The following is a 13,854-nucleotide window of genomic DNA, read 5'->3' as shown; positions in this document are numbered from 1 at the left end:
GTTTCTATTTGTTTGTATATTGATTGACATTTGAAATGTACTACAGTATTCTCGAAATATTCAACACGTCGTACCCCTACGTGTTTAACACGCCTCCACTGTGTTAACTTCTCATCTACAAAATCCATCCACCCATATGGAATGGATCATTTCTATTTTTTTTAATAATTGAAGGAGTAAAGTGTGATCTCTCACCATTAGTTTTATAAGTGAGACCAAAAATAAATATGAGAGAGCAATGGAAGGTTAAAGATCACACTTTACACTCTTAATTTTTTTTAAAAATTGAGATGATCCATTCCCCACCCACCTGTAATTACACCAAATAATTCCATTTTTAACAAAAATATCAATATTTTTTTATTAAAAAAAGTATCCTCAAATAATATAAACTTTCTATACTCGTCTAAAAAATTGTGGGTTCGAATCTTCTTAATAAAAAAAATAAAAAAACAAAAGTCATCCTTTCCACCGTAAAAATAAAAAAAATTTCTTTCCGCCCACTGCGAAAAGCTTAAACATCCCCATCCCCATCCCCGCATAATACAATTCAGCCCCATCTTGAGGCATAACTCTAAAAAATGTTCCATATTAAAATATTTTAGCCGCGAGAAAGTGGTCAAACTTTAAGGTGGAATCTGGGGTCGTTTATATTTAGTTACCGAATGAGATGGCAAATCTAAATTGAGATCCGGTCTATAATCTTATCCTTTCGTTGCCATTTGTGTTGAATAGCAGAATAGGGATCCCGCCAACGCCAAGTCCACATGGCCGGTCAAACACACTGAGTTTCTACTCTCCAACAGTAACAGGGGACACAGTAATTAAGTAGCAGAAGCAGCAGAAACAGAAGAGGAAGAATAAGAACAAATAATGGCGGATCCAAATTTGGAATGCAACAGCACATTGATTATTTTTAACGACAGCACCAGATGGGCTAATTAATTATAGCACCCTAAAATAAAACCTCCTAAAATTCAACCCAAGTTGAGGATGAAGAGAAAACCTCATAAACCCGTCATATTGAGCTTCTTGTTCCCAATAACGAGATCCACCATTCTCATCCTCTCCATGGCTTCCCTCCTCTCCCTCTCGCTCTGCATCTTCCTCTCCCTCTTTCTTTCATCCTCCAACGCCCAACTTACCCCCTCCCTCCCTGTCCTTCAAGCATGCAAGGCCACGCGCTTCCCTCTCATATGCCACACCACGCTCAGTTCCATGACCCAAACAAATCCTGACCCAACCCCAGTCGAGCTCGTCCAGTCCGCCATTAATTCTTCCTACACCAAACTCCACGATGCCATCACCATGATCTCCTCCCTCTACGAGGACTCCATCGCCAGCAACCGCACCCGCGCCACCGCGGCCAAGACCTGCATTCAGATCCTCCGCTACTCCCGCCGCCGCACTTTCCTCGCCGCCGACGCCATCCCCCGGAATGCCACAAAAGACGCCCGCGCATGGCTCAGCGCCTCCTTGGCCTACCAGTACGGTTGCTGGTCCAGCCTCAAGTACGCCAACGACACCCTCTCCGTCGCGGAGGCGATGGTTTTTGTAGATTCCCTTACCTACATCACCAGCAACGCCCTCAGCATGGTCGCATCCTACGACCTCTTCGGCAACGACACCGCTTCATGGAGGCCGCCGTTAACGGAGCGTAACGGCTTCTGGGAGCCACCGGTCGCTTCGGGAGGGTTCGGATCGGGATATAAATTAGGAGTGCCGTCGAAATTGACGCCAGACGCTACCGTTTGCAAGAACGGGGATGGTTGTTACAGGACGGTGCAGGAGGCGGTTCACGCGGCGCCGGATAACCTTAAGGTCGGAGAACGGATGTTCGTGATTTACATAAAGGAAGGGGTATATGAAGAGAAGGTCAGGGTTCCGCCGAAGAAGAAGAATGTGGTGTTCTTGGGCGATGGAATGGGCAAAACCATCATCACCGGTTCCCGCAGCGTTGGGCTTATGCCTGGAATGTCAACCTATCACTCAGCCACCGTCGGTGAGTTCTTTTTCTTTTCTTTTCTTTTTTTTTTTGTTTAATTTGTATCAAAATATCTTATATCTTATACAAAGTTTCATTTATGTATTTGTATCGTTACTAATTTATCTTATAAGTCACTTACACAATCTTTGCGTGATGATTAAAACCCTGAATTTGAGCATGAATTATTGTCAATGGCTTGGCAAATTGTTGTTTTGGCAGGGGTTCTTGGGGATGGATTCATGGCCAAGGATCTCACCATCCAGAACACGGCTGGTGCTGACGCGCACCAGGCGGTGGCCTTCCGATCGGACAGTGATCTTTCCGTCATTGAGAATTGTGAGTTCATTGGCAACCAGGACACACTCTATGCTCAAACCCTGCGCCAGTTTTACAAAAATTGCCGGATCATTGGCAATGTGGATTTCATCTTCGGAAATTCGGCGTCAATCTTCCAAGACTGTGAAATCCTGGTCAAGCCGAGGATAGTCGATCCGGAGAAGGGAGAGACCAATGCCATCACGGCACAGGGCAGGACGGACCCTGGTCAGTCGACCGGCTTTGTTTTCTGGAACTGCTCGTTTAATGGCACTGAGGAATATATGGCATTGTATCACAGCAAGCCTCAAGCACACAAGAACTATCTAGGTAGGCCATGGAAGGAGTATGCTAGGACAGTATTCATTCATTCAACCTTGGAAGCCCTGATTGCACCGGAGGGTTGGATGCCTTGGAGCGGGGACTTTGCGCTGTTGACGCTATACTATGGAGAATTCGAGAACTCAGGACCCGGTTCGAATTTGGCTAAAAGAGTTCCATGGAGCAGCAGGATCCCCAGTGAGCATGTGGATACTTACTCAGCTCAGAATTTCATTCAAGGAACTCATTGGATTCCGTCATCTCTGTGATTAGCTCATCTTAGGAGAGGGATGATAGAGCAAGGGAGAGGAGGAGGCATTGATCGTAATGGGGAAAAAATTTTGCATTTTTTTTGTTCAATCATGTTAGGTATGCACCAAAATCAACTATCAGGGTAGAATATACATTTAAATACAAACTATATACTAAAAATAAATTAAACTACTCATGTATTTATACACAAATACATAGTGACTGATTTGGTGGCTGGTTATTGGTGTTTACATGGCATTTTTGTTTGTTGTTTACATCCCCTTTGTAATTACCAATACAATATGATTTCAGAAGCCATTTGGAGAGGTTCCAAGTATAATGAGATCTATTTATATTCTTTTTACATGATGGTTCCTTTTTCGCAAGAAATCATATGATCGGGCCAACTAAATTAATTAGTAGATTCCACAAAGCTTTCCATCCAATAATGTAACAAATAAAAGATAATAAGGAAGGATAACCCACAAGTCATTTGGATTTTGGACATGTATATTTATATAAAAAATAGCAATTCACATGCTATAGATTAATTGATTCACGTGCCCCTCTGCTGGCTTACTTAAATAAATAGGGTCCGAAATGGTGGGTGGGGTTGATTACCTATCTCTGTATTCATATTCACTTGCTTAAGAAACTTATAACCATACGGTATTGGTTAAAAGTTGAAACAATAGTGTGTTTAACAGCACGAGAATCGTATTTTGATTTATTCAGCTCAATTCCTCTAAAACTGGAGGAAACAAAATTTGCTTGATTCCTTTTTGTCTCCTAACACTACTAAGAGAAGGAGTCAAATCCAGCAAGTTACAAAGCAGAAAGAGATGATGTAGTAATGGCAGGTGGTGTTGGATGGTAAGACTCATCATCAGTCCAATTTGTCTCTCCCCAGTGCCTCAACATGCTCTTCCAATGGCACAAATTATCGATACATTTCTTCAACCGAGGATCTTTAATTTTGAGTCTCCAGTGGCCATCTGTGTAGTTTGCTGTCTCGGCTTGTCTCCGATCCCATTCTAACTGCGCCTTTTGCTTTGATGGCAGCAAACAGAATTGTTGCAGAACCTCAGGCATTGCATCATGCACCTTCCACCACTTGGCGTGCGCAACGTCGCTCGCAAACTCATGGAATATGTCAAAGTTCCAGTTGCAATCATAGTCGCGGAAGCATAACCAAGGCTTCAAGCCTAGGTAGTGAAGAACATAGAGGATTGGAGGCTCGGCACCAAACAGCATGGTTTTCATTTTTTTCTTCTCTTCTTCGTCGCCGATCCAGAAATGCTTCAAGAAGTTCATGTGTCTTGGAATCCTATGCCACCATGTGAATATCTCATTCAGGTATCCCTGGTCTCCTCCATTGTAAGATTCAATCTCGTTTATGTGATCCATTAGGAGCTGGAATGTGCAATTTGATGGCTCAACCAGCATGACTCCAGAGTTGAAAAGCGTGGCATTGTTTCCAGTAGCAGTGATTTCCGGCATGGCAAATAGGAAATCTATGTTTCTTAGTATGAGCAAATCTGCATCTATGAATATTATCTTGTCATAATCTGTTAGTTGCCATAAGCGGAACTTGCTGTAGTTCCATTCATTGTAAGCATCCTTTTCGGCTTTGGGGTTTCTGATCCTCTTTATTGTCCTGACTTTCCACCCTGCTGCTTCCAAACCACTTCTGTGATATCCACTTATTGTCTCATCAACAAGTATAACAAGGTCTCGACTTGATCCGGCCATGCGGATGCTTTGCGCCGCCGCGATTGCTCCACACACATAAACATGTGCTGAATGCAGAATTGTTGCGTACGCTTCTCTCTCAGCATTTCCATTGTAAACCAACTCTGTTTCCAACACAATCACGCTACAAACATCAAACTCCAAATCACTTAGTGTTTAAGCCATTTGGTATAGAATACAACTGACCTTTGCCCCTCATAGGAATTGTGAGTTCACAGGATCCTACAGGAAGTTGAACCTTTTGTCTCAAAACACTCAAGTTTGGTCTGTATAACCATGCATTTCCTTCGCGTCCAACAAGTTCTTTGCAGGTAAACAGATTCGGCATTGGGAAGCAATCGGTAACAAACAGAACATGCACAGTGTAGTTTCCTTTAAAAGAGGCTGCAAGGCGAGCAGCGGCGAGCTGAAGATGCAAACGAGCAACATCTCTAGACCAATTCTTGCCAACACCTTTCCGGCAAGGAAGCTTGACGGCGATGAGATTAAGTCGTATGCCGGGAGACCTCAGACTTGGCAGTGAGGGGCAAACGGGAACTTCCTCCTCTTCTTCCTCATCGATCCATTCGGGGTATAGGGACTCCCATGTCACATTTCTTGCAGCATACTCCAAGTGCAATTCAACATGTGTAGCATCAGGATTAAGATTCTCAAAACCACTTATCTCTGTCTTGTTGAAATTCACAAGCCCAATGCCCTGAACTTTATCTTTCCCTGTTAATTTCTTGGTGATTTTCACGATATCACTCAAACGAGTATCTACATTCGCCATATATCTAGGATCCGACCCACCCCATAACCACCTGTACACAAAAAATTAGTCATCCATTTACTGGAAGATTAAACGAAATTAGATCTTGCATTTGAATTTGAAGACTTACACAGAGCCAGAGGTTGTTAAATGGGTGGTATTGTAGACCTCTGGAGAGTAGAGGAGTGTTACAAAAGTTCCACAAATGGTTACCAATAACAGAAGTTTTAAGAATGAGAACTTGCATCTTGAGCTCCTATCTTGTACAGTTAAATGGAATGGTTTCTCTACCTCTTTTGCTTTGTTATTTTTTGGCAATCTTCGTTTGTATAAATCTTCACTGTACCACATAATAATTACTATATTATTCACACAGAGTTAATTACTATATTCTTTCGCAGCTTCTAAGATTTCAAAATGTGTATTCTATTCGATATTGCATTGTTACCAAAAAAATCACGAATTCATTTTGGATCGATTCATCAAAGTACTAACTGCCCATGATCAATTTTACATCAATAAAAGCATTATATTATATATATAAATATATTTTTTGGTGGAATATGGACTCTTTTCATACACAATGAAGAGCATATATGGAGAGAAAAACTATTAATTACTGCACTTCTATTTTTCGTGGACAGATTGTAAAGAATTTGATTATTGATTGATGAGAAAGTTTGACATGGAAATGAAATCATAGAGTTAGTTTTAATCAATAATGATATATGTCTCTCTTGTACTAAAAATTGGACAAGACTAAAATCCAATGTAAGTTGTTGCAACCACCGTAGAAAGGTATTGGGCCACTTGGCTATATATATATATATAGAGAGAGAGAGAGAGAGAGAATTAGAATTCTGGTTCCTTATTGGATTATATTGTAAATAATGTGATAAAATGTCATCATCATTTATTTTCTTGAAGATATGAAGAGTGAGAGATGAATGACACAAAAAAGCTAACTCTACGCGTAGGTCCCTCTGCCGTTTGAAAAGGATTTTACAACACTATGGAATACTACTAAAAATCTTATATAGTATTTGCATGCATGGAACAATAATATTAACAGCTAGATCTGGGAATTGAACAAGAACCTGATTCATCCTTAGCAAATAATTTGTGAATATTATTATATGATCCTTAGAAAAAAGAAAATGTGATGAAGAATGTTGGTTAAACTCACATGGTTGCAGGCAAACGGTGTCGAGGTTCAACAGCATGAGGAGAATTTCCCATTGTTCCTCTCATTCATTCAGTTTCAGCTACAGTTGCATGCAACCAACATCTGATCTATTTCAATTGATAACAAGAAAACGGATCAATCAAATTGCTGAAAATCAAATAAGATAAGTTCCCATAGAACCATCTTTTGGTGTACATGATTTGTTATTACATCAATGTGAGTGAAAGATTAGTGTAAGAAGACGAGAAAGGCAATGACTACTACAACATAGTACACTGTCTAAATTTACAACTCCATGCGGTTTAATTTAATAAACTTGAAACACATAAATGATGTTGTTGTTTTGTGATGAAGCATACAAAAAGGGAACTAATTAACACACAAACCTTTAAGTTTGGAGGTTAGAGAGAGAGAGAGAGAGAGAGAGAGAGAATCTTGATCCTGAGGAGATGGAGTTGTGGGGGGAGTTTGAAGCCAATATAGAGAGTGATGAGATATAAGTGAAAGTAACTTGTTTCAGAATAATCATTTCTTTGTCTTTCAGTTTCATTCTAGTTCTATTTGGTGCTCACCAACTCTCTCTACCTCATCTCTCTTCCTTTTCCTTCACTATTCCTATATATTTTCTCCTTCTTTGATATATATTATAATATTTCAGTTTTCTTATTGGAGGATGAGTAAATACCATTTCGCTTTACACTTCTACTCTTTATGACGGAAACAACTCATAAGTGTAGTCCAAAAGGGCAAAGGCACCATCATATACATATACAAGACATGCCCCCATTATTCTTATAACAGTGAAGGTTAATTAGTATATTCAAAAATGTTAACTTTCATTTTTTTTTATGGGATATTTACTTTCTATTCTAAAAGAATAAAGTTTAATATCTTCCATTTGTATATATAATATCTAAGTGAATGGAAATTAGTATATACGGTAAATATTTAGAATTAATATGTTCATAAAAATGTGAAGTCAAAATTTTCTATGCTACTATCAAAATTTATTTAGTAGATAATCTATAAATATATTAACTCAACCCTTAGATAACTCAATAGATATATATTTATAAAAAATAATAATAAAGAACAAATTATTTTAATAATCAAATTCAACCAATTTTTTTTGTCTTTGTTTTTTTAATTAATTTTTATTGTGCTAATAAATTATTAGACTTAGTTAAATTTAATTACTAAAATAATTTGACCATGTAGCATTACGGTATATTTATTATCTGTACTAATGCTCATAAATATATCTTATTTAAATGTCTAAATTTTATTAGAAACAATATAAATTAGTTTGCATATATGTATACACTTGATTGATAGACGCCAAAAATAATACTTGATTGATTAATTAATGGCAATGGAGTCAATACTTAGAAAAAGTGTACATCATGGCGTTGTGGCTTCTAATATCTTTTAAGTGATTTCAAGTACAAATTGCAAATCAAACTTGGAGCAATAAAACTCACAATAATTTTTCACCAAAAGCAAATAGCAATAATCTAACATTAAAGGTTCCTATTATGCCAAGAGGAAGATAAAATAGCAAGTAGGTTTAATTATTACATGCATTCACCTCTATTATCTTGAACCATCAACTTGTTCTTTTGGCCATCATTTAATTTGGTCCACCATTAAATCAAATTTTGTTATGTTATTTAAAAGCACATCAGATATATTAGAACCTAAAAAAAAAAAAGATTGTCGTTTTAGCGAGCGTTGTTGCTTCTTGCTGGAGATTAGGTTAATGAAAACAATTGTTTATTGGATTTAGAGTAAAGGTGACCACTTGTCCCAATCCTATATATATCCCTTGCCAAACAGGAAAACTTAATTATTCGTGTTTTTACCAGAATCTACAAATCATTCCTTTGAATTGTGAATGCTTTTTACTTTTATTTGATCCTATATATCCTAGCCTATAGGACTTTACATAGGTACCTTACCCGGAATCATTATTTCATGGTTTAATTATTCTGTTGGTCTCTATAGTTTTACAAAATTTTTAATTAGATCCTTATATTTTTTTTTTAATTGAGTCCTTGCACCAAATTTTTTTTAATTAAGTCCCTACACTATTTTTTTCCTTTTATTTAGCCATTTAGGTCTCTGTACCAAATTTTTTTTTTAGTTGGATCCCTATAAAATTAAGCCAATTACTACTAAGAGGGGCTTAATTGAAAAAAAAAAATTTGGCACAAAGATTCAATTAAAAAAAAAAAAAATATAAGAAGCTAATTGAAAATTTTACGAAACTATAGAACCAACAGAGTAATTAAACCTTATTTCATTAGGTAGTCAATTTATGCATTAGACAAGTGTTAAAAACATTAGTAGAAATTTTTAAATTTTTTGTCTTAATAAAAGTATAGTAAAAATTTTAGAAATTTAAATTTATATATCTTTTATAAAAAATTAATTGGTCATCTATTTTTAGAATATATATGTTACCTAAACTATTAGAAAAATGTCTGACTGTTAATTAATTTCATGAATCATGGATTGTAGGTAAACATTCCTATCATTATTATAATCTTTTGCCTTCATATTTAATGGCTAGCAATGAAGTTCATCTCCATTTGAAGAAATTTGTGTGGCAACGTCAAACACCTAATTAGCTACCACAGACAACAACACATGGCACTATTTTTTTTTTTTTTTTAATTATGTTCCATGTGTTTCCATATTGTTGTTATTATAAGTTATAATAGCATGATTATAATCAATAATCACACTTCAAATTAATTGATGACATTGGTTTAAGTGTCCTTTCACGGACTATTTCACCAAACCCTATATGGTCTTAACACTTTCAAAATTAGTCAAGAATGCAACGATTAAAAATATATATACTAAGTGTATATTAAAAATTAATCATAAAATTAGTCATTAATAAAAATATAATACATATTAAAATATAAAATATATTTTAAAAATAAATTAAATAATATATATTTATACATAAATACACAATACTGTAATTAATTTAGCAACTGATTTTTAGAGTGCATGCAGTATTTTAAATTGGAAAAGTTAGCTAATTATTATATCCAAAAGATTGAAAGCATTATTGCAATATATAACTAACCACCCTTGTTCCCTTGTCTACTTACCATTCTCTTCTCTAGTCTTTGCACTTAAGTTAAGACATACGGCGGAGGATTTAGCATTGGGGTTAGGATGAAATTCCATTATCTAGTAAACAGTTTAATATGACTAATGCAAAGTTTAAAACATTATTATTAGTGGCACCGCCCACAATCATTTTTAGTAAAATCAAACCCTGAACTAGGCTGAACAGGTGGCAGTGTTATAACTGAACAGATTTGTATGGTAATGATTGGAGGAGAGGCTATGCCAAATTGCCAATGGAAGCCTTGCACCCATCGTTACGTATGCCTGCCAACCCAATGCATTTACATTTACGATTCGTTACATATAATATAGTAATAATTGACTGATACACAATGGCGAACAAGAATTCTAACAAAGGGATAGGATTAACCATAAATAAAGTATAAATAAGTTAGGCTTTTTCCCCTCAAATCTACTATGTTTTTAATAAGATTTACTTTTTCTTATAATTATTGTATTATATTTATTTTTATATTTTTTGATGATATGAAAGATAAAATTTTTATTTTTTCTTCTTTTATTAATCTTTTACTAAAAATAAAAAATATATATACGGAAGTAAAAAATATAACATTTTTCTTCATATTTATTTTGTGTACATTACCAAGAATGATATTCAAAAACCTAAAATTAGATGTTGGTTGTTTACGTATAGAAGAACAAATAATTAAAAGTAAATATTTTTTTCGATTTTTGATTATTTGTTTGAAAAACATAAAGCAGTTTTGTATAATTCAAAAATTTTTAATAAGTTTTTAATGATTTAAATAATTGATCTAAGTAATTCTTGTAAACGATGATCTACTGATTTATCAGGAATTGCTTAAACTAATTATTTTAACTATTAAAGACCGAATAAAAATTTTAGATTATAAATGACTGTTTTGTTTTTGGAATAAATAGTCAAGGGTCAAAAAAATATTTACTCAATAATTAACGATAAGTAGATGAACCTGCATGTAATAATATAACAAAATGTTTTAACTTTTGAAACGATCGATAAAACAAGAAATATAAGATGTCTTGTGTCAACTAACTCTCATTTCACCAATTCATTATAGAAATTATATTGTACTTATCGATGAGTTTGAAAACTCTAAATTAAAATTAAATTAAAATTAAATTAAAATTAGTGATGACTAAACATTATTAAAACAATTAATTGTAAAATTAGTAATTTAATTTTAATTCATATATGTTAATTAAAATAATTTTGTTGTGCAGGTTTTGATTGGATCGAAAAGAAAAGAAAAATTGTTGTAAGTCCAAATATGAACTTTACTTTCAGTCTTGGTTAAATTGTTTAGCTGAATCAATAATTTGTTAATGGGCCAGATTCTATTAACATTAATATTAGCCCAACTCAAATTTTAGTTGAAAAACCCAAGGCTTGGTCCGAAACCAATTTTAAGAGAAAGTAAATGTTTTGCTTCATGCTTCCAGCGGATCTCATTTCCATCATGTGGTGGATTTCAAATTCAATTAATTTGAATTAACTTGCATTGGGAACCATGAGAGAGAAATTGCTATTGATTTGATTGATTGCCTTAATGAAGCACGCTATCTAAAACAAAGGGAAGTAAATTAATTCATTTTAATTTATTAAATCCATTGAATGCTTTCCTTTTTACTCTCTCTTCTCTCTCTACTCTTTCTTCTCTTTCGGTCTTTTCACAGAGAAAGCATGGAAGCTATGGCAAGCTACCGCAGAGAAGAAGAAGCAAGCAACAAGACCATTGTAATGATGGCAAGAAAAAGAAAACAAAAAGTATATTGTGGCTGAGATCTTCACCAAAGGAGGTAAGATTTTGTGAAGTAAGCTCAACCTCTCCATACCAAAAATGGATGAAGAAGATTTTAGTCAGAAGAAGAAGATCCTTGAGGGATGGCTCGTCTCTGCTTTTGGGTTCACTCATCACAGAAGGTAGCTAGGGAGGCTACGTGAAGGAGGAAGCAAAAGTGGAGCAGGAGGAGTTGTCATGCATCAAAGAACTCATCAAGAGCTAGGGATCTTTTTTGGAGTGCAAGACAAGATGGAGGGCTCGGATTGGTAGAGTTTGGTGCAAAAGAAAGACTCAGAGGTAATTGCATGTTGGTTTTAGCATTCGATTATCTCTCTTCTGTCTCTGGCCGAACCGGTTTTGCATGAAGAAGAAGAAGTTTAGCTTGGTTCATTTGGTTTCAACTGTGGAGGCTTCCCCCTCTATATAAGGGAGAACAGCCAGGGCTTGAAATAAGGAGTGAGAGTGCAAGACACAGAGTTCTCATATCTACCTAAGCTAACAGAAGTTCTTCTCCTTCAATATTTTTCATTTTGTATTTTTCTGTTTAATTTTGTCTATCTTGAGTCTCATGGAAAAAGGCAAACAGTGAGGTTTGTAAGAAAAAGTCATAGAGCGAAAAAAGGCAGATAGTGCAAAATTAAAAGAAAAAGTCATAGATGTCCTTAAAGGTCCTTTGTACATTTGTGTTGTGTTTCATAATTCTGTGAGAATCCCCTTGCAAGTTGGGTTAGCACTTAGCAGTTGAAAGCTTGGTAGTAACCAAGTCAAGTTTAGGATTTGGGTTTAGATTCTGGACTTGTCCCGGATAGGAAGGGTAGTTCCTAGGGAGAATTGGTGTATTTAATCATGATGATTATAGTGAAATTCCATCGTTGTTGTGATGGAGACTGGATGTAGGCTGCATTACACTTTGCAGCTGAACCAGGATACATCTTGGTGTGATTCTCTCTCTTTCTTCTACTCTATTTCTGTTTCTACTGCACAGGAGATAAAACTGAAAAATATCTCGTGCCGGATTACGAGATAAAAATAAAAAGTCTTGTGGCTGGGTACGAGACAAAAATAAAAAAGTCTCCAGAAGTTGTTTCAACGACCAACAAGTGTTATTAAGTGAAAAAGGGGCTAATATTCAACCTCCCCTTTTCTTAGCTACTGAAAACCACTCAATTGGTATCAGAGCTTGGTCTCAAAGAGATCAAGCTTTGCAGCTTGGAGAAAAGATCCAGATGGCAGAAATCAGTGGCTCAAATCTGGTGTCCTTCAACTTGACAGAAAGACAGTCAAGCAACAGACCTCCTCTTTTCAATGAAAAAAACTACACCTATTGGAAGGAAAGAATGAAGATTTTTGTGCAAGCAGTGGACTATAGACTCTGGAAGATTATCCTGGAGAGTCCTCAATTTCCAACCACCACAAGTGCTGAAGGAGTAGTCTCTCTTAAACTCGAAGCAAGCTGGACCGAAGAAGACAGAAAGAAGGTGGAGCTCAATGCCAAGGCTGTCAACTTGTTCAACTGTGCTATCAGCTTCGAGGAATACCGACGGATATTACGATGCACAATGGCAAAAAAAAATCTGGGACAAACTTCAAATCACTCATGAAGGAACCACCATAGTAAAGAAGACCAGGATAGACACGTTGAACAGAGAATATGAAATGTTCTCAATGAAGGAAGGAGAATTAATAGATGAAATGTTTGAAAGATTCAACATCATCATTGTTGGCTTGGATGCTATGGGAATTACGTATCCTGATTTTGTGCTTGTGAGGAGAGTTCTAAGATGTCTTACTAAAGAGTGGGAAACAAAAGCTTTAATCATATTTGAGAGTAGTGGTCTAGATTCCATGACATGTGATGACTTGAGAGGAAACCTACTTGCTTTTGAAAACACTTATTTGAAAAAAGATTCAAAAAAGAAAGGAATTACTTTTACATCTGTTACTAATCCCCTGGATGATGAATCCAGTGATAATTTCTCTGAAAATAAATTTGTGTTGTTTGCCAAAAAATTCAGGAAAATAGTGAAGTTCAAGGAGAGAAGCAAGGGAAGCAACTCTAGGAAACAAAGAAAAGATCTCAGCAAGGTGATATGTTACAACTGCAAAGAAATTGGGCATTTCAAATCAGATTGCCCTAAGTTGAAAAAAGAAGAGAAGCCAAAGAAGGGAAAGAAGAAAGGTCTGATGGCCTCATAGGAGGACTTGGAAAACGATTCAGAAGATGATGAAGAATCCGAAACCAAGTCTCAACCATGTCTTATGGCAGATCACGTTGAACAAGTAGTCATTCATAACCCTGACACTGAAGCTCTTCATCTTATGATAGATCACCTTTCTAAAAAAATTAGATGCTTCTTGC

At 35.9% G+C, this 13,854-nt stretch overlaps 2 protein-coding genes across 3 annotated transcripts; one reads left to right on the top strand and one right to left on the bottom strand.

Annotated features, from left to right (window-relative positions):
• Positions 1 to 552: 552 nt before the first annotated feature.
• On the top strand, positions 553 to 3,239 carry LOC112782499 (probable pectinesterase/pectinesterase inhibitor 51). Its single transcript, XM_025824906.3, has 2 exons — positions 553 to 2,002; positions 2,207 to 3,239. Exons 1-2 carry the CDS (start codon positions 994 to 996, stop codon positions 2,890 to 2,892), a joined length of 1,695 nt encoding a protein of 564 aa, XP_025680691.1. The 5' UTR covers positions 553 to 993; the 3' UTR covers positions 2,893 to 3,239.
• A 333-nt stretch (positions 3,240 to 3,572) lies between these two features.
• Positions 3,573 to 7,087, bottom strand: LOC112782497 (UDP-glucuronate:xylan alpha-glucuronosyltransferase 1). Of its 2 annotated transcripts, none has more exons than XM_025824905.3 (5): positions 6,951 to 7,087; positions 6,565 to 6,666; positions 5,509 to 5,718; positions 4,814 to 5,430; positions 3,573 to 4,731 (listed from the first exon to the last, which is right to left on the bottom strand). In XM_025824905.3, exons 2-5 carry the CDS (start codon positions 6,627 to 6,629, stop codon positions 3,701 to 3,703), a joined length of 1,923 nt encoding a protein of 640 aa, XP_025680690.1. In that variant the 5' UTR covers positions 6,630 to 6,666; positions 6,951 to 7,087; the 3' UTR covers positions 3,573 to 3,700. The 2 variants fall into 2 exon arrangements, with proteins under 2 accessions (XP_025680690.1, XP_025680689.1); XM_025824904.3 differs by having other exon boundaries at positions 6,565 to 6,671; positions 6,951 to 7,075.
• Positions 7,088 to 13,854: the final 6,767 nt, after the last annotated feature.

Source organism: Arachis hypogaea, chromosome 20, assembly GCF_003086295.3.
Source record: "Arachis hypogaea cultivar Tifrunner chromosome 20, arahy.Tifrunner.gnm2.J5K5, whole genome shotgun sequence".
NCBI lineage: Eukaryota > Viridiplantae > Streptophyta > Magnoliopsida > Fabales > Fabaceae > Arachis > Arachis hypogaea.
The sequence above is the reverse complement of the archived record's forward strand: the minus strand, read 5'-3'. Positions and strand labels throughout refer to the sequence as shown.

Bases quoted from the DNA above. Each gene is read 5' to 3' on its own strand.
- LOC112782499 (XM_025824906.3), top strand. From the start codon at position 994: ATGAAGAGAAAACCTCATAAACCCGTCATATTGAGCTTCTTGTTCCCA. The intron at 2,003-2,206 runs GTGAGTTCTTTT...TTGTTTTGGCAG, and splicing joins CTATCACTCAGCCACCGTCG to GGGTTCTTGGGGATGGATTC.
- LOC112782497 (XM_025824905.3), bottom strand. From the start codon at position 6,629: ATGAGAGGAACAATGGGAAATTCTCCTCATGCTGTTGAACCTCGACAC. The intron at 5,719-6,564 runs GTGAGTTTAACC...TATGTGGTACAG, and splicing joins CACCGTTTGCCTGCAACCAT to TGAAGATTTATACAAACGAA. The intron at 5,431-5,508 runs GTAAGTCTTCAA...TTTTGTGTACAG, and splicing joins TTAACAACCTCTGGCTCTGT to GTGGTTATGGGGTGGGTCGG.